Here is a 20035-nt window from a genome sequence, read left to right on the forward strand (position 1 = left end):
CCAGCTATTATCTTACTACAGTGTAAGAAAGAGCCTGAGCTTGTATCTCAAACTTAAGTCCTTATTTTCCCCTCAAACAACAAACCAGGAATCCCTATCAATGTCACAGTATCTAGTGTCAGATCTAGCTATCCTCCCTAAGTATCTCCTGTGAACAACCCCAATTAAATATGTAACATTTATTATAAATGCTAGTATGTTAAATGTAATCACATGAAAACAGTAATTGATTCCAAACAGTAACGAACTGATTCACAACCACGGGCTTGTAGGAAATCATGCTTTTACTGAAATACCTTTTCCTTTCATTTAGCAGGTCATAAAGGTGTCCGCAGTAAATCTCATAAAAACTGATCAGAACAACATGGTCTTTCCTGGATGGTGATGCTTCCAGGTGCCTAAAGATGTCCTGGGCAGCCAGGGCATAGAGTCCTGGGCTCCGGTGATTCCCTATCATGGTGTAAGTCTTGCCAGCACCAGTCTGCCCGTATGCAAAGCAAGTTGCATTGCCTCTGTGAAGACACAATATGTGTTAGTCCCACATCTGATTCATTCATATCTATTAAATAATATTCTGCAATGATGTTATCTCTCTATAGTGGCCCCTTAGCAATGAGGTTTGGTCTGCGACCCTCTCTGGGAAACTGCAGACTGCTTAACAATGATTTCCAAGTACACCCTGTGGAGATCTGATGTGGCACAATGTGATGGCTCTCTTCCTTTTCTTTCCCTGCCCCTCTTAAAAAAAAGACTTTGTACCTGGCTCAGTACTCCTGGCAGAGGAATGGATAAAAATGTAGGGCTGCAATAACCACAGTGAACAATTTCTTGCCAGTTTAGATTGTAGATTGGCCTCACCATGGTGTCAGATTAAATGAAGGTCAGCAGGAGGGGTAGAAAAGTAAGGGGAAAGTTGGGAAAAAACAGCCTAATTTCTTCTGGTGGCATTACTGGACTAGTGGTAATGTGAATTGTGGCTTTAGTGATTATTACGCAGCAAGGCACAAGCCTCATTCTCCTTTCTCACCTTCCTTTTCTCAAGAGTATGATATTCTGTCTCTGTTGATGACACTTGGAGATTTCCAGTAATAGAATGCTCCATTTTGTTAATTTTCAGTATGGATACATAATATTTTCCTTTAAAGACTCAAAAAAGTAATTATATTCAAGTATATATTCAAAATATATATAACCTTGCATAGCAATAAGATGTCTCATGTAAAGCCACCATAAATTTCTCATTAATCAGGAAGTATGTAATTATGATTAAACCTCTAAGCAAATATAAATCAATAAAATAAATCACAAAGGTTATTCATAATTTATATTATGTTGTGAACTATACAAATACATGTAAAAATATCTCTCAGTAGTCTCAGGAAAGAGGTAACATTATTTCTCTACAGATGAGTGTGCTCTGCCACACAGGAGCCTTTGTACGAGTGAAGATGAGAGCTCAGAAATCCTGGGATGTATGTTTTTATTCTAGGCTGACCATGCTGTCACTTTGTTGCAACTGAGGTTCAATTTAACCTTCTTCTAACAAATCAAGATTTGTCACTTACCATAAAGAAAGTTTTCCCTGATTTATTTTTGTCAAAATTGCAATCAAAGATATTCTGAAAGGAGGAAGGCATGTGGCAAATGTGAAATGAAGGTACGTTTCAAAAGATGAAAAGCATAAATGAAAATTCAGGCATACACATAAAATTGGAAAACAACAAAACAAAAAATAACCAATGTAAGTACTGATGCCCTACCCGGTAAAAATATGCTGAATGAGAGGATAAGCTGTCTTCATGTACACATCCTGATTGTTACATGACTCCCCGAAGACTTCATCAAAATGAAAAACATGCTGAAACACAAAAATAATCTTCACATGAGAATGAATATGTTTTAATTCCCCTCTAATTCCATTCAAAGGTAAAATGAAATAACAGAAGTCTTTCCAGTGACTTCATATGGCTTTGGATTAGGTAGAGACTGATCTAGCACACTTAATATGCAGCACAACTCATGTAGGAACACACCAGGGAAAAAAAAAAAAGGAAACAAAAATGCCTCAATTTCCCATCATTCTGAAGCATAACATACCAAAGCCTTTTAACAAGAAACAAAAAAAAAGCTAATTAAAGAAGACCTATTCATGAAATGAATCAGCCTGCAGATGTACTGTCAGACTGTAACAGTAAAAAGAAATGAGAGTCAACTCTTGACTCTCTCAAAATTAGTTCTCACTTGTGACTTAGTTGTGATTAATTGCCTCTGCTCTTAAAAAGTTTTGTGCCAGAGAAGAAAGAGGCTGTTTCTAAGCAAAGCTATATTGTCTGAACTCAAAAGGGGGCAAGAAAATCAAAACTTCCCACACTCCAGATCAGACTCAAAAAAGCAGGGTCTGTGGAAATGATTCAGCATGTGTCCCACTGTAAAAGGTGGCACATGAACTGGGCCTGAGAGAGACCTGAAATTTTACCAGATATTCCAAACAGTTGTTACTAGGGCCCAGATTGTAAAAATAACACTCAGGAGAGCGAGAATAGCTTGCTGCCTCTACAAATCTGTTCTGTTCCTGGTGCTGTCAGTCACAAGTGAGAATTTGAACTATGACAGCACAAAGTATTTGGGATTAAGAGACAAAGACAAAAGGGAACTTAATTTTCAAAAGCATTTGAAAAAAATGGAAGGGAGGGAGTAGATGAGGGTGTTTATGATTCATTGAAACAGACATAGAGTGCTTAAAGAGTGGAAAGGGAACTCCTCACTGAAGTACCCTGGAAAGCCATCAGCAGGCATTTCTCCTGCAACAATGGCATGTAGCAGAGGGCTTATTTTGCCACATACAAAGAAAGTTGCAAGAGACATATTTCTAGACCTTAAAACTCTGGGCTCAGGTTTCCTCACACAGTCTGGCATAAATCAGAAGCAACTCAAATACAGACAACTCTGAGTTAAATCAAAAGCCCTCCACCTATTTCAATATAAGGAATACTAACAGTCCTTTTCTGTTTTCCCTCATGGAAACTCCAACTTTACCCTTCCATGCAAGTGACTGGCCCATAAACACAACCTTCAGTGGAGGTGTTACCTGTACAATGTACTGTGTAAGATCAACTGCCTCCTTCTTCTCGTGGAGAAGTAGGGTTTCCTGATCTTGCACTGTGATTATATTAGCCTCCCCACGTCTCTCCTCCCTCAGGCAGAGAGGACGTTTTCGGACACACACTCTGATTTTTTCACTCTCTGTCCATGGAGTCTCTTTGTTGAAAGTACTGGATCTACAACAATAACAGAGGTTATAATCAAGTTACAACAGAATCTAGAATATGCCTGTATTTGTTACATTTATCACAGAATGTTTCTGCTGTTAATGCCCATCAAAAAACTCCATAACACATGTCATTTTTACATGATGCAGTTTCTGATGCCTTTTCCTAAACAGATTGATGCTTCCTGTACATTTCTGTTGAAGGAATAGTTATGTTTGTACAGCTACACTCCTGAACTTGCCTTTGGACTGACATATTTTCAGTTGTACACAAACACAAGATGGAAGCTGCATAATAGCCAAGTTAATGTAATGAAATTTAATCTTGTGAAATTATTTGCACTCATGATTAGTCACTTAATCATGTACAATGAAAGCATTAATAGATCTTGAAAAGGAAAATATACAATATTTAGATGCTTTTCCTGTCATGCTGGACTTTTTTCTTCCCATTATAGACTGTCCAACTGGTTACAAATAAATGACTCAAACTGGCAAATGAGATAGTATCACCATGTTCCTGTTCAGCTCAAAAAAAAAAAAAAGAAATACTGATCTCATCCTTGGCCTCCCTTTGGTCTTTTTTCATAAAAAGGTTATGTGGTTTTAGACCATAAACAAAGTTGTGCTCTTACATTTCAGCAATTTTACTTTAGTCCCCTTCCAGACACCTCAGAAACAGGAGGTGATTTCATGTTTCATTGATTAACCTGCTGCGTACAACATTTTGTGAATAGACTAGGCTTGAATTAACCAAAGTGTATTCAATATCTCTCTCCTTTCTTCAAGCTGTCTTCAGCCAAATCAGTAACGATTTTCAGCCTGGATCTGCATTTCAAATAATCAAGCCCCAGCTTGCCCAAAAGCAATGTTTCTGCCACACTGTCCAGGTGCCAAAATCTCTTAGCATAGCAACTGAAAACTCACATATACCAGTTGTCTAAAAAATGGTAACCCACAAGTTATCAACATCTCACTAACATCCACCGGCTTGTGGTATCAATGCTGCTGTGCTCCATGATTCCCCAGAAGCACATGAGATGCAGATTTAAATCTCAAGATATGTCTTTGAAGACCACACACAAGGAATCTTCATTTGTCACTAGAGTCGCTTTAATTTTAGTACAGCTTTCCCATGCAGTCCAGGATCAGGCTGTGCATTTAGATGGAAAATTCTTTTGTCAGAAAAGAAAGGCAATGACACTTGAAATAAGATGCTTCATAAGCTGGTGTGAGCTTATGCATATCACTAAGCACCAAATGCTGTCCAACAAATGATCAGAAGCTCTGAAGTTTAATTCTCGTGCCAGAGGGTGTAATTGGTGACCTGCAGCAAGAGCCTGTTGTGCTCTAAGAGCTTGAAGCAGAAAGGATTGCAGTATTTGGAGAAAAAAAAACCCTGGAAATTTAGAGACTCTGTTAATGAGAAAAAAGGAATAATTTTTTTCTAGTACAGAGGAACATTTTGTTGAGTGTATTTTGTATGGGAATAGAACGCACAATAATTCTACATGGTGAACCCAAAGTTTGTATTTCTTACTAACTCTTTTAAAATATAAATTGTATTTTATAATAAAATAATTTTTCATTACTAGGAAAAAAGAATCAAACAACAGTCATGACACAGATCATCAGAAATCTTACTAAATAATAGATCAAAAGGACAATTATGTCTTTGCATAATCAAGTTATTCGCTGTGGGCAAGTTCAAAATAAATTTGAACATATTAAAAGAGCTCTTTGTCTTTCTGCTATCTGAAACTGTGTCTGTGTTTTCCAATATCTCTCACAGATGAGACTGGGTAAGCCTACACAGTGGTTAAATCACAAGGTGACATGGGAATGGATGGATTCAGTGAAGTAGTTAAGCACTTTCAAAATGGGAATCACAAACCTCAGTGTAAGCATGCTGCTCCAAGCCTGCCTGAAATGCACAGCTCTCCAAACACAAGAAAATTAAGTTGAGGCATATCAGGAGGAGGATGCAGAAAGCCACGAGATGAACCATAATGCTTAGTACAGAAGAATATGCTTGCAAAAGAAGAGAACAAGGAAAGAGAGAACAATGAAGAACATGTCTCTATTGGAGGATTAAAAATCTTTAACTTCTTTACTTGAGCCATTAGGTTAAATAATATCATTTTTTAATTTGCCAACATTATAAATCCTGTCCTTTTAGCTGCACATTGGCTCATCTTCCAGAAGAGACAGAGAATGCACCCAGGTATTAATATATATTGGAGGCTAGTGCACTTCTCCAGAAGGTGGGAATGATTTTTTTTTTTTCCAGCCAAGGAGAGTTAAAAACCTGTCTTGACTTTTACAGTTTAAGTGCTCTACTCACTATGTCACCTCAGCAGTTTTCCACTGTAGCAGCAGCATCTATCCCTCCAGGCTACCTGTGCTCCAGGTGGGAGCTGTAATTGACACCTCAACACCATGGATCTTTCCCTGTACCAAATCATTCTCCACAACCTCTCCACACCAGGCCTAACTTCACAAAACTACTTCTTTTCATTGCATATTAACTACCATGAGTGCATTGCAAAGCTAGACACTAGGTATGAAGTGTGCAGAGGCGTACATTTTCTGCTGGTGAATCAGGAAAAAAATATTTAGTGCTTTAAAAATGTTGCCAGGGTAGATTTACCAGTGGTTCATAATAACCCCAGCCCCTCCAGTACCAAACACTGGGAAAAGTATGGAAGTTACAGATCACACGCCTAAGGAGCAGCTGCAAGGCATCCCTCTCACCACCAGGTCTTTAATCCTTCCCAGCTGCATTCATTTTGCTTCCTTTTAAAGCTTCAGTTCAGAAATTTCTTCATAAACAAATATAGCCATCACAGCTTGTATGCTTTTCACCAAGAAAAGCTTGACAAATTTAACGACAGGCAATGCCGTATTTTTGGAAAAATAATGTTTTAAAAAATAGTCCCATGGAAAGACAAAGATTAGCTCAAATACCAAGAAAAGAAAGCCTTAAATCCTGAAAGACAATAAAGACTATTCTTAGACAACCTTGGTCAGTAGCAGCTGGTCAAATTCATATGATTCCTTCTATAAGACTCGGAGAGTTGGAAATTCCTATTAATATCTCTCTTGTCTGTAAGACTTTGCATTGCTCTGCAGTGCTTGGATTGCTTATTTGGAGGTGAGGAAGACAGATTTTGCTCAACAATTAGGAAAGAATGAATTATGACTAACATGAAGTATTGGCAAAATAAAAGTGAGTGATTATTACCTGATACAGGAATGAGGTAGTCCATAATTATACCCTGAAATATGACCTGCTCTTTGTACAATAGGAACTTCAGAATCGCCCAGGAGAGGAGCAATATCATGAGAAACTGTTGGACAGCTCAGGTCATTTTTTGTACCTATTCCAGGAATATTTAGGTCTCTTCTAGTTAATCTGATCGGCTCTGGATTGTGTGGTGGAATGTGTCCCAGCACCTCCCCTACATTGTCCTTCTCTTCTTTGGCACTGAAATCAGATGACTGATACAATTCTGGTTCAGAGTCTTTAACTGTTCCATCATTTTCTCCACAAAAGGACTCAAAATGCAGTTGTCTACGGGGTCCTGACTTGGTCACCTGACGCTGAATGAATAGGCCACATGGTTGAAAATCCTCCTTACTTAAGTCTGCAGTGCCTTCTTGCAGTGTAATTTTGATTATTCTAATGAGCTGGAAAAGACGTTTGCGGTCATTTATGTCATGGACCCCCAGTTTGGTGTAATCTTCCATGGAAACCTTGGCAAGTTCATCAATTTTCTGAAGACCAAAGGCAGCAAAGTGGGGATAGTATTTTTCAAGTTTTGCTTCACAAAGGCATTCATAAAGGCATGACGCCATCTTCAACCTAGAGTCTACAAGAAATCAAACAAAATAAACATCAAAATCATATGAAACATCACTCCTGACAAAGTTACTAATGAAGAAACCGCACGTTTCCTGATGCCATTACTTGCAGTTAGGCAAGAACGTTGATTAACTCCAAGTTTACCATACACTAGACTGACAAACACTAAAGAAAATAGCAATAACAACAATGAAGTAAAACATGAAACACATATTTTATCCATGAAACTGTATTTTACAATTATATACAATACACAACATGTAAGAAATGCGCAAGGCAATATTACTCACTGCCACAGAGTTCCTACACGCCTGATGTCTACTTGATGAATGCCACAGCTACTGAAACCCTGTCCTCAAGCTGTAGAATGTAAAATGCCTAATTTTAGACACTCAATTTAATATCAAGGCACATGGTCTAACGTGGTTCAGCTATCCCTAGTTAACTAACCAGAGGAGAAAAAAATTGCACTTTGCACTTGTCCTCACCTCAAGCTGCCTAATTAAGACCATTCATCTTACAGATGAACTAAAGGAAAGTTGCAGTTTTATTGTGTACCTTTCTCTTTTATGTCCTGAATCCTCTGAGCATTTCTGAGTCTCCTTGACAGAAAAACCAAAAAAAAAAAAAATCTGCAAAATCTGAAAGACAGCACTTCTTTAACTTTATATATGCCACTGGAATGCCATACTTGCATTCTTGGGAAACCCAAAAAAGAAACATGAATCACTGAAATGTATGCCCCCAAATCCCCCAACTTCTTCACTTATGTCTTACTGGCAATGCATGGTGCAGCTGTTTGTATCCCGATGGATTAATATCCGCAGATATTTTTACTTCTTCCATAAAACACAAAAATGATAGCACTTCAGTATTTTTTGCCCACTGTCTTCTCATATCTTTGTTTAGTCTAGAACCTTAACAAATACTGCTCTTACTCATGTTTGGAGGTCACAGCAAGACTCAAACAAAACGAGTTATTTAAGTTTTCCTCCCTGTAGTTCAGGGCAGATTCTTTGAGAGGATTTTCAAGGCTCTCTACAATGACATTACAGAAGAAAATAAGGTCATCCCCAAATTTGAGTCCATGTCATTAATTAATACATTATGTTGAAGAAATAACAACAATAAAATCATAAAGATTAATACATAAAGTGCTGACTGTGTAAGATACTACAGAGGCCAAAATGTACGGTAGAGAACATTTAAAATTAGAATCCACGCTTCAGGTAAAATTACGAGATTCAACAACAATGAACTATAAGACCAAAAAATTCACATGTAAGTGAATTTATTTAATGTGTAGATAATGTGATTCTGAATTCTGATGTAAAGTTAGAGTCACTGCTGAGGCTGATAGATCCTGGGAGGGGGAAATCAAAACTGACAGAGAGGACAGCAAACCCAGAGATCAGGTAGACTAAATACTATAAGTGTGCAAGGGTTTCATAAGCATTCACTACTTGCCAACTTCTCTAACATATAAAACCACACAGGAACCTGAGACTTAAATTAAAGAATTCCATATTGGAAAAATTCCCTTTCTTACATAAGTTAGCTTTAGATGTAAAACCAGTACAGGTGCTATGCAACTCTCTGTATGCACTGCCATGGGAAACTTCTGTTTGATGAAAGGAGCAGCTAGAACTCAAGGCCAGGATACCAACCTCAAAAGTGTTTAGAATCTGTTAAAGACAAAATAATCCAATAAATTTACTTTGTCTACTCTCCATCCTGGATTACACCTACATCTTTATTTATCCTTATATTAAATAGAGAGTGTCCAAAGACCCTAATTCAGTAGTAACCCCTGTTCAAATTATAATGGTGAACACAGGAGAAAGAAAAAAGAATAAAAAGGGAAACAATGGAGAACATTTTCTAAAAAAAGAACAGCAGACAAGAGAAGAGAATTACAAATTTGAGGGTCAAGGTTCTAATTAAAAGCGAAACAAAATATATTTAAATAGCTAGAAATAACAGGTTGTCATTATATGGAGTGACAAGTCAGAACAATTCTCAGCATTAGGAAAATCCAAGTAATGTAGGTACTGCAGATCCTACAAGAGCAATGTAATCAGCTCTCTGTGGCTAATTAGCTAAGGCTCTGTGCCATGTGAAACTAAATGGTTTCTTAATGAGACCTGGCCTCTTAATGAGACTTGAGATCTGCCTTTGCAGACAGAATAAATCTTACTGGATCTAAGTGGTCTCAGGGATAACTCCGCCAATTCCTTATTGACAGGACAGGAATTTCATAAGCTAAGGAAAAAAAAAAAGAGTTCACTAATAAAGGAGTAACAAATTAATTAACCACAGGAAAAAAAAAACATTAGGGGTTGGCATAATGAGAGGATCAGTATTTTTGATCATTTTGAAACTCAAGAGTAGACAAGTGCTAAAAGATTTTGTGTGGTTCAAACATAAAAGAACTCAGGGAAAACTGCAATTGTCAGTGAAACTCTTCTCAACTTTTGATTACTGCTACTCTAAAAAAAAGGGACATCTTTCTCCTTATTGAAAGAATACTTTAATTCATCCAGCTCTGGATGAGAGATCTTTGTGTCTGAAGATGCTTTTCGTAACAGATAAACAATTCATCAAAATAAATTTGCTTTGTGAAAATTAAGAGGAGGTTTTCAAGAATCCTAAATTGTTAATGCCATCTTCTGGCAAAAAAAAAGCAGAAGAATTTTAGTCTTGTAACAGCCAGCATTTCCTCAGTTATTTGTTTGTTCACCCTTGAGAATAACAAGTCATGGGGCAGAGAAACACACCATTCTTCTGTGTGGTATCTTCATATCAAAACCTAGCTCTTGTTCCCCACAAAGATATGGGCAGCATCACTGAAAACAGGGTTGAGAAATAAGACTAGGACTTCTTGAAATAGTTGGATATAACATATTTTGAGAAAGAGGTGAGTGTGGAGGTATAATTCTCCATGTGCACTCAGCCTGACATGTCTATGTGGCAAACACAAGTTCTCTACAACTTGTTTCTTATGCCAAGATGTTTTAAAAAGATCTTAAAAGGCTTCCAGACGCTGGTAATGTGTGAGTGCTTTTTGTAAAAAAGAGTTAGAATTATATATAAAAGCGACCATCTTAGCCACAGAATTAGACTGCAGTTTGTCATAAGAGAACTCTTCCTCAGCTTCAGTATTGGAGGTTTTTCAAAGGTCATAAAGCTGATGAAAAACAGAAAAGTCAGGTGTAAATAATAGAAAGGAGTGGTTACATTTTTCTGTCCTGAAGGAAATCAACTTACAACAAAATTATGATCCAGGAGCTCACTCTCCATTTTAAAATGCTTTTAATTTTTAATTACCTCTTTCACAAGATGTTTTCCTTCTCAGTGTGCTTTTCAAGGTGGAGGAAAGGTCTTCAAAGGTGCTCGGTGAGTGTCAATCACTGTGTATAAAATAAATGGCGTAAAAGCCCCATTGAGATTATTTTAAGAATAAAGCAGCCTTGAATCACTATACCTTGAACATTATTAACTTCTGATTTATTAATGATCTCAGCACCCCATTCACTTGAGTAACCCTCACGTGTCCTGTTATCCCACTGTAGCTCACTCACATTGACCTGATAATTTTAGACGATTTAGAGCAACAATTTGAGATTCAGATTATTTCCTGAGTGTCACCACTGGGAGAGAACACAAGTGTCATTATATCTATTCTTTAAATTAGGGAAATAAAGTGAAGAAATCTTACATGACACTCCTACAAATGCAAATGATACATTTTGTCCTGCATATAGTCTAAGGTAATCACTCTGAATCACAAAACCTGGCCTGATTATGAAATAATTTTATTAGTCATGATTTTCAAGGGTATTTGATAAACCTAGAAATTGTTAATCAGCATACAAAGCATAAACACCACCTTGTTCCATGTAAACCACTGTCCTCTACAAGCACCTTATAAAAATAAAACTTAAGATCTTAAAAATTTGTAAATGTGTGTAGCAGGTGGGTGTTTTCTCCTGACAGCAGCTACAGCAGCACGCTGTACTCATTACTTGCAACCATTTTACCCCAAAAGAGACTTCAGCACTTCATCACAGGTGGTGTTCATGGCAAAAAATTTGCAGGTTTCTTGAAATACAGAAGCAAAGAATGAAGAGGGAAAAGTATTAATTCTTGTCACTACCCACCCATCTTCATTCCTTATTCATGTGAACATTAAGCTCTTTTTTTTTTAAGGTGATCCAAAGCCAAATCTGATTTAACCCTCCAAAAGTGAATGGCTAATTTGCTTTCCCACAGCACCACACAAAATGCTTTACCTTTAATCATTCTGACCCCATTCCTTGGGAATTAGGGCATTCCTGTGAAGAACAGGGTCAGGCTGCAGGTGCACTTTTTAAAGACAAGCTCCACAACAAGAGATAATCTGTATGGCAAAATGAGCCCAAAATTTTAGTTTAATGCAAAAGGTAGGGATCTGTGAAGCCGTGGTTGACGTTGCAGCAGATCCCTTTGGAAGATCATAGGATTACTCTACCCTACACGTAAACAAGAGGGCATTAAACATTCACTGCTTCTTTGAACTAGTGTTCAGCTGTTTAGAAGCTGGACACTGACAATAGATAACCACTTACAGCTTCAGTACAGCAAAAGTAAATGGAGAGGAGGGAATAGTTTTAACACTAAATGCTTTTAAAGCTATTTTACAGCTGGAGCTTGACACAGGTCTGCTGCTTGCAGCAGCAAGTAAGAAACAGGGATTTCCTTTGCCATTGACATACCTTGAGGAAGTTACTAAAACAATTAATGTCATTAAAATTGTCTTACAAACAACTAAATATTGGGGATTTTTTTTTTTGTTTCCCCAGAAAGCATTTCAGAGTATTGTGTTGTTCAATCCGTACTAATTAATGTCATTGAAACTGGCTAACAAACAAATATTGGAGATGTTTTGTTTCCCCACAAAGCATGTCAGAGTATTTTATTCCTCTTTCCATACTAATTATAGCCTGGTGACATCAGCAGAAGAGGCCCCATCCTGCAGCTGATCCCGACAGCTGCCAGGAACAGCTGCAGGGAGAAAGGGAAGTGTCCAGTATTGGGATACTGAATATTGGAAGTGTCCAATATTCCACCACATGCCGAGAAAATAACCCACGAGTTATGGCAAGGTGCCAATTATTTGAAAACCGTGTCTGAGCTCATCCTCCCAGCAGGGACTACCAAGTGCCCCTCACGGTTTCTTTTATAATTTCAAATTTTTACTCAAGTTTTACTCAAGTTTAAAAATATACAAACATAAAAAATTTACTTCATAGATATTATATAAAATATATTTTAAATGTATTTAAATATATTTTAAATAGTAATTAAGTATTTAATATATTTTACATAATGTATATAAATATGTATTTTAATTGCACTTAAGTATTTTACATGTTATATAAACTATGTGTTACCTGTAAAATGTAAAAATACATAATTTAAAAATCATTTATAATTATAAAAATGTCGTTAAACAGACCGCCACGCGTCCGGACTTGCACCGCGTGTCTGAAGGGGGGACGTGTCTCATTCTTCCTGGAGCTGTCCCATCATGGCTTTTCCCCGCCTAGGGCCCGGTGGGGCCGGTCAGGGCGATGTCCCCAGAACCCTCCCTAGCCCGGCTGTCCCGTCCCCTCAGGGCTGGGGTCGCCCCACACTCACCGGCCGCGGCGCCGCTCGGCGCGGCCTTTAAGCCGCGTCTCCATGGCAACAACGCTTTTCCCCCGCTTCAAACGCCCGCTCGGAGCCTCGCGCGCACGGCCAGCCAATAGAGAGAGAGGAGAGAGGCGGGTAGGGCACCTCCCGCCGCGAGCGGCCAATCCGAGGCCTTCTCGGCGACGGGGGCGGGGCCTAAGGGAAGGCTGGGGGGGGGGAGGAGGGAGCGGTTACCGGCCTAGGCGCTGCCGCTGCGATTGGTTAATTCAGACGCAAATCATGCGCTGGTTCCCGCCCACTGCCGGACCCGGAAGCAGTGGTGAGGGCGCGGGGCCATGGTGGCCGCTGTGGGGGTGACGCGTGTCCCCGGTCCCAGTGTCCCTATCCCTGAGCTTCCCAGTGTCCCCATCCCTGGGCACCGGGGCGACCTTCTGCGGGTGAGGAGGGGGCGAGGCCGCGTGGCGCCAGGCGCCGGCGGAGGGGCCCTGCTGGGATTTGTCCTTGTCCTTCTCGGCGCGCACGGGAGGTGGTGCTGGCTCCTCGGGCTGGCCGCGGGGCTGTGGGCCGGAGTGGGGGTGTTGTCCTTGTTGTGGCTGAACCATGGGGGTGTTGTCCTTGTTGTGGCTGACCCCAAGGGACTAGGCAGGAACTAAAGGAAGCGGTTGAAGTGGTTGACCAAAAGAGATGAGCGTCGTCCAGGGCCGTGGTTGGTGGCGGCGGGCTCTGTGCTGTTGTTTCCCGTGTTGGAAGCTGGAGGTGTCACGATGCTGCTCTTGGCATCTCGGGAAAATACTGTGTTCCATAAAGTTATTTACTGAACTATGCGTCTCTGTCGGAATGTAAAGCTTTGCCCGGAACTGGGAATTGGCCACATTTGGAGCACAGCTTACTAATTTCCATTGCTTCTTTTTCTCTATAGGACTACTCATGCTGGCTGCATAGCCTGTTGCTGACAGTATTTATCACTTGAGAGGTGTGTTCCTTATTGTTTACATCAAATCAGCGCTTGACAGATGTGCTAAGAAACTTTTAGTTTTGTATGAGAGCCTTATCTCTAGGTGAGACAGCAAAGAGCTTGTCCTCTGTCATTCATTTTCGCAGCTTTGCCCCGATATCCTGAGGAGTCCTGTGCTCCAGGGAAACTGTCCAGAGCAATTATTTCCATATGCCAGTTCCAGTAATGGTGAGGTATTACCTCTGCACAGGGCCTTTGCAGTTTTGCAGTGGAAAAGTTTCAAAGTGTTAATCTGTGGCTTTCCTTTTGCTTTGTAATTTTTTTCCCCTCCCTGCAATATGGTTTGTAATTTATCAGCAGCAAAGGCATGACATGCAGGTCATTTTTCATGCTTTTCAATAACAAAGGAATTTTTTTTTACATTTCAAAGGTAGCTAATAATATACAATTTTATTCTGTAGTAACTTCAAAACGGTGGACAACTTTTTTACTGTGCTGAGATCTGTTTGCTGGCTGAATAGAACTGGTCTTTTTGAGCCCCGTGTTTTGTGCTGTTCCGCAGCTCCTGGTGCAGCTGGCAGAGGGGAATGGCTGTGAGAGCTTGTGGCTTGATCATCTACAGGAGGCTGCAGCCAGCACCATCCTCTAAGGTCACTGACAGCATCGAGTACCTCCTGCTGCAGACATCCTACGGCACCCACCACTGGACCCCGCCCAAAGGTGATTTTTGTTCTGGTAACACTCCTGGAGGTCATTGGTGTCAGGCTGCAGAGAGGATTTTGCCTGAGGTCAGTTTAGAGGGGCAGTTACCACCTGAGAGTTGCTGCTTGCTGGCTGGTGGTGCTCCTGACTCAGCTGAGGGGGGAGTTCTGAGGCTGAAATCCTCTGCAGATTGTGGCTGCACAAAGTGTTGGGCACGACTGATTTGGGGTGGGGCAGGGGGTGTCACCCAGCCGAGCTCCTCGGGTGTCTGATGTTTCTGGCAAGATGTGCACACAACTGAAGCGAGGTAATGAGGGGATGTTCTGCCTTCTTGCCTCGGGTCTCACCCTTTGCCCAGCCCCTGCAATGTGGCCAATGCAGGATTGTTTGACCCGTGTGTGATCAGAATCTGCAGGACTGTGGTCACACTCTGCAGGAGGGCAAACTGAAATCCCTGATAAAACACTTTAATACACTGTTCTTAGGAGATCATTGAGGAAGATCACTTGCCTAATGCAGTAGAGATGGGAGGGACAGATAGGAGGGTTAACCCTTACCAGCTCTTGGTCATCAGTGGGGTCTCAGAGCAGAAAACAAGCCCTGTGTCCCTGGACAGAGCAGCACCTCCTCCGTAAAGGCGTGTTGCAGAGCCAGTGTTTGGTAGTAGACAGTCACAGCCCTGGTACCAGGAAAAGTGCAGCACGAAAGTACTTCAGGTTCCCTGGAGATCTTCTTGCATGCTGTTTTTTTACCACCTGAGATTTTTTTCAGGTGATTTTTATTTCTCATTTTGTAAAATGAGGTGCTTTCAAAGCATGGTGCAGCAGTTTATAAACAAGAACTTGCAAACTGGGGGGGGGAAATCTTTTAACAGTGCCAGCTAGGCTCTCCTGTTGATGGAAAGAAAACATTTTCCAATGCCCCCCTTTGTCTACTCCACCAAGAGCCTAAGGGAGTTGAGTTTGCAGCCTGGTGGAAAGCTAAAAAACATCTGCTGGGACATGATTGATTGTTGTGAGAAGAAACCCTTGTGGAAGGATCCCTGGGAACACAGTAATTCTGGACAAGTGATTTAAATTACTTGTAGGCGTTTTGGTAGGGAGCTAATTGTTTCATAAGCACACGTCTCAACGCCTAGAATCATGGGATAGTGTAGGTTTGGAGGGACTCTTAAAGGTTGTCTTGTCCAAGCTCCCACCACTGGGTAGGAACATCCTTCACTAGCAGGTTGCTCGGAGTCCCATCCAACCTGGATGTTTCCAGGGATGGGGCACTGACTGCTTCTCTGGGAAACTTGTGCCAGTATTTCACCAGCCTCACAGTAAAAGCACGTCTTCCTTGTCTGTAGTCTGAGTCTGACCTCTCAGGAGGGCAGGAGCCCTTCTGTCACTCCAGGCCCTTTTCAAAAGTCTGTTCTAAATTTTCTTACAAACCACCACCCTTTAGGCAGCAGAAGGGGCTCTGAGGTCTCCCCAGAGCCTTCTCTTCTCCAGACTGAGCAGCCCCAACTCTCTCATCCTGTCATCCTGTCTCCAAAGCAGAGGTGCTGCACTCCCTGATCATATTTGTGGCTTCCTCTGAACTCAGTGCAGCAGGTCAATGTCCTTCCCTTGCTGAGGACTCCAGATGGATGCAGCATTGCAGGTGGGGTCACACCAGGGCAGAGGGGGAGAATCACCTCCCTCAACACCCACTTCAGATTGTAGAAAGCAAAAGCCATAATCTGATGGTGGCCTGTAATAGAAGCTTGGTGTTGATTTGGGGGAATTTAATGAAGAGAAGGTATTCCATTTTGTAATATCTGTGACGGGAGTGGTCTTCCAAGGTGACCCTGGGAGGTGCAGTGTGGTAACATGTATGTGGTGTTGACATAGATTCCATGGGGCAGGAGTCAGAAGGAGAAGTTGTAATTGTCTCTCAAAGCACACACAAAAGGCTACAGCTACAGCTGTACCTGGTTATTTTAAAAGTTCTCTAAGCTGCTGCAACTCTTACAGGATTAAACTGGACTTGCTTGGATCCCCTCACATGAACCTCATCAGCTTTATCTCTCCCCCTAGGACTGTGACTTTGCACTAGCTGAGGCTGATGGGAAGGGGATGTAGGGTTCATTTCCCTTCCCGGTCTATTAGAACTGCACACAAACATGGCAACTTACTGAGCTTAGACCTGAGGTTATCAACAGCTATCACCATCAGATGCTGTTTTCTGCCCAGTGGCTGCTTGAAAGAGAAGTGTGTTTTATATTTGAGGTGATGTCATGTTGTAAGAGGTGTTCCCACTTTTGATACACAGGCAGGGAAGTGAGTGGGACCTGTTGCAAAGGCAAAACCAACTTCCCACATACCCCAGTTGTGGTACTAAAAGGGCACTTTGGGTGTCTGAGATCTGAGGAACAATTCATCTCTGCAATGAAATTACAGCTGTTTGGAGCCAGCTACTTAGAAAATAGTGACACCAGGGACCAAACAGAGCTTAAACTTTTTTACCTCCCAAAATGTCCCAGCTCCTGCTATGTTGCTTTTTTGAGGTATTGCTTGGCTTGTTCTATTTATGCTCTGGGGCTTTCATGAGAAAACCAAATCTGACATTTCTCAACAAAAGTACAAATGGCTGGGGATGTGTTATATTTATCCTTTGTTTGTAGTGGCACCTCTCGTTCTGAGCAGCATAAAATAAATGGTGTGTCATAGGAGAACTACCCAGCTGGTGAAAGGACTGGCTTTTAGACTTGTTGCTTGTTTCAGAGGAGAGTATGGAAGAGAAAAAATCCCTGGCTGCCTAAATGAAATGCACCTTTTAAATGGTACGTGTTGGTGCCAGGTCCTGTTGTTTCTGGACTGTTGGCACAAGTAAGAGTTTTGCAGAACTGAGCCTTGAGCTTATGTGAGAGGACATGGTTGAGAGAGGATTAAGACTCTAGGATGACCTGTCTGCTCTAACTGGATGAAGGAAAAGTGAGGGACTCAGTCCTCAGTATAATCTAAGGTGGAACTTCATGGGTGTAGAGTACTCCAGAAGTGGAGGGGAGGAGTGGGAAGAAAAGATGTCTGATGCTGAGAGCCTGATGGAAGTTTCAGGAAGTGAGGGATAAACAGTGATCCTAAAAGCCAAATGACAAAGATAAATCAAGGCACAAGATCTGGAAAAGCAATCTCTCTTCTCCTATTTCCATTTCATCCTGTGTCAGCTACCATGTGCTCTCATCTCTGCCTCCCAGCGTTTCCCGATTAAAGCAAAACGTGACTTTCCTTCCCAGAGATTTACTTTTCCACCCTCTTGGCAGGCCACGTGGACCCTGGGGAGGATGACCTGCAGACAGCCTTCCGGGAAACACAGGAGGAGGCTGGTCTGCAGGCCAGCCAGCTCACCCTCATCGAGGGCTACAAGAAAGAGCTGCACTATCCTGTCCATGGCAAGCCTAAGACCGTCGTGTACTGGCTGGCAGAAGTGAAGGACTGCAACACAGAAATCAAGCTGTCGGAGGAGCACCAGGCTTTCCAGTGGCTGAAACTGGAGGATGCCTGCAAATTTGCAGAATATGAGGACATGCAAGCAATGCTGAAAGAAGTGCATCAGTTTCTCTGCTCCAGAGAATAAGTGTTTTTGTGAAGTATAAGGGGATTTCTTGAGGAGGCAGGTGTGCTTTTTATGTTTTAAGCTGGAGGAAGAATTATATGGCTGCAGAAATGTAGATTTTTTTTTTTAAATCTGTAGAAATTCCATGAGGATACATGGAGCTTTTAAAGAGATTGTGCTTTTATCTCACCTAGCTAGCACAAAAAAAGTGTAGTCTGATTGAACCATAAGCCAGAGATGTCTGAATTGAAGCCCAGAGCTAACAAAAGAGTTCCTCTGTCTCCTTTTCTTTTTCTTTTTTTTTCCCCTTTCTTTTTCTTCCTTGAAGTGCTGAACAACCACAGGTCTTTTTGAAAAATCAAACACTTGATACATCTTGACTTGCTGATGTAAAGCTAGAGAGTTGAGAAAATGAGCATATGGGGATTTTTAATAACAAAATGCTTACTGCAGAAGTCATACCTTGAATTTCAAATGAGGAAGCAGTAGTTCTATTCCCACCTCTTCCAGTGATATGCAGTGATAACTTGTCAGATCATTTCAGGTCTTTTTTTTTTTTGTATCATGAATTTATGTACATCCATAATGTACTGCTGTGAGAACATTTTCCATCCAGACAGGCTTAGTAAATGGTTGAGGTACAGTATTTAATGGTAAATTGAAGTTCTTTTGCCTCTTTCTTTTAGTTTTTTGATCTTTAACAGACACCTTAGCCATAGGTTTTCCAGGGAGTTGGGAAAGGGTATTTAATCCAATTTCTGTGCAGGATATCCAAGCTTATGTGCAATCTTATGTCTGTTTCATACTATCAGTACTTCTATGGCTGCACCCACTCATCTTTTGGGGTAGCAGACATTACTAATGTTGGTACCAGTGTGACAGAAGTCTCTTGCATGTCACTCCATTATCTCCCAGTGGAGTGATTTAAAATTGCATAGATTTATATTTTTAAAAAAGGGGATGCACTATAAGGAGGCTTTTCTCTAAAAATATGTATGTATATATACACATAAAAAACTTCAGTGCTCGTCCACATTACAGTCAGGCTTTATTTTGATTATGAACACTTGCTCAGAAGTGTTTCACTCACGTGGTGGCAGAGAGTGTAACAACCAGTGAGAGTGGGAGAGAAGAGTTAAAAGCCCGTGCAGCCTCAGTCTTGGTTTTTCATTATTGTTTGAGGTACCATTTAATCAGTGCTGTGTAAACAATGGCGTTGCTGCCTTCCTGTTTATGAGCAAGATTAGCATATTAAGCTGGAGTTAGAGAGTCATTAACAAGTCATCGGTTCTGCCCATTCAGCAGTTAGGAACGCAGGCACTTGGTGCTTTGGAAAACACATATTAGCTCAGCTCCAAGCCAGTATTTCCTTTTTAATGGCACTGCTCACACAGTTTTCCAAAGCGAGTCAAGGTTTTGGAGGGTGACCAGTGCTGTGCAGTGTAAGGTGATGTGTCCTTGGACAAAATTCCAAGGGGTGTAACTGTGATAATGTGTAAGGCACTGTGTGTGCATTTTAAGTGATTTATGTACAGAATGTATTCCCACAAATTTTGCAAGTAAAATGATTCTTGAACATTTTTTGATCCTAGAGTCTTTGAGTTTCATTTAAAGTAGAAATGTTGGAAAGTCAGAATTTAACTCTGATTCTTGCTGCTTACTGGTGAAGAAAGAGTTCTTCCTCTGCCCATGTCTAATAGTAAAATATTTTCCCAAGGAGCATCTGGGAAACCCTCCAGTAAATAATTATGGAATAATCTGCCTGGCAAAGATATTTATTTCCAACCTCTGTGATATTTATGCCCTAAACCAATAGGGCTTGATTTTTTTTTTTTAAGACCAGTAAATTTTTTGGTTATAATAATATCTTATGACAGTAAACTTTTTACCATTTAAAAAGAAAAATAATGAAAAAAACCTCTAAAACAAACAACCAACCAGAGATTTCAAAATAATAAAAAACCCCAGAGATTTTAAATTCCCTGGAGAGACC

General features: G+C 40.7%; 3 protein-coding genes across 7 annotated transcripts in view; 2 read left to right on the top strand and 1 right to left on the bottom strand.

Annotated features, from left to right (window-relative positions):
- The window catches only part of KIF24 (kinesin family member 24), a 30546-nt gene extending 17613 nt beyond the window's left edge, over window positions 1-12933 (bottom strand). The window contains exons 1-6 of one of the 2 annotated variants that reach the window (XM_038124188.1): window positions 12813-12933; window positions 10461-10543; window positions 6513-7140; window positions 3089-3278; window positions 1761-1858; window positions 297-512 (exon numbers count right to left, since the gene is read on the bottom strand). In XM_038124188.1, coding sequence (XP_037980116.1) covers window positions 297-512; window positions 1761-1858; window positions 3089-3278; window positions 6513-7126 — 1118 coding nt within the window. In that variant the 5' untranslated portion in view covers window positions 7127-7140; window positions 10461-10543; window positions 12813-12933. Of the gene's footprint in view, window positions 1-296; window positions 513-1760; window positions 1859-3088; window positions 3279-6512; window positions 7141-10460; window positions 10544-12630 lie in introns of both variants that reach the window. The other variant, XM_038124189.1, reaches the window with a different exon arrangement.
- Window positions 12934-13088: 155 nt separating this feature from the next.
- On the top strand, window positions 13089-19633 carry NUDT2 (nudix hydrolase 2). 3 transcript variants are annotated; one of them, XM_038123873.1, is made up of 4 exons: window positions 13097-13125; window positions 13726-13779; window positions 14324-14481; window positions 17750-19633. In XM_038123873.1, the coding sequence occupies exons 3-4, from the start codon at window positions 14349-14351 to the stop codon at window positions 18061-18063; spliced, it is 447 nt and encodes a 148-aa protein (XP_037979801.1). In that variant the 5' UTR covers window positions 13097-13125; window positions 13726-13779; window positions 14324-14348; the 3' UTR covers window positions 18064-19633. The 3 variants fall into 3 exon arrangements, with proteins under 3 accessions (XP_037979799.1, XP_037979801.1, XP_037979800.1); XM_038123872.1 differs by having other exon boundaries at window positions 13102-13243; XM_038123871.1 differs by lacking the exon at window positions 13726-13779 and having other exon boundaries at window positions 13089-13243.
- Window positions 14349-20035, top strand: part of LOC119695411 (myogenesis-regulating glycosidase-like) — a 29494-nt gene continuing 23807 nt past the window's right edge. Inside the window, exon 1 of one of the 2 annotated variants that reach the window (XM_038123866.1) lies at window positions 14349-14481. The gene's annotated coding sequence lies outside the window, so the exon portion shown is untranslated. The remainder of the gene's footprint in view (window positions 14482-20035) is intronic. The other variant, XM_038123865.1, reaches the window with a different exon arrangement.

Source organism: Motacilla alba, chromosome Z, assembly GCF_015832195.1.
Source record: "Motacilla alba alba isolate MOTALB_02 chromosome Z, Motacilla_alba_V1.0_pri, whole genome shotgun sequence".
NCBI lineage: Eukaryota > Metazoa > Chordata > Aves > Passeriformes > Motacillidae > Motacilla > Motacilla alba.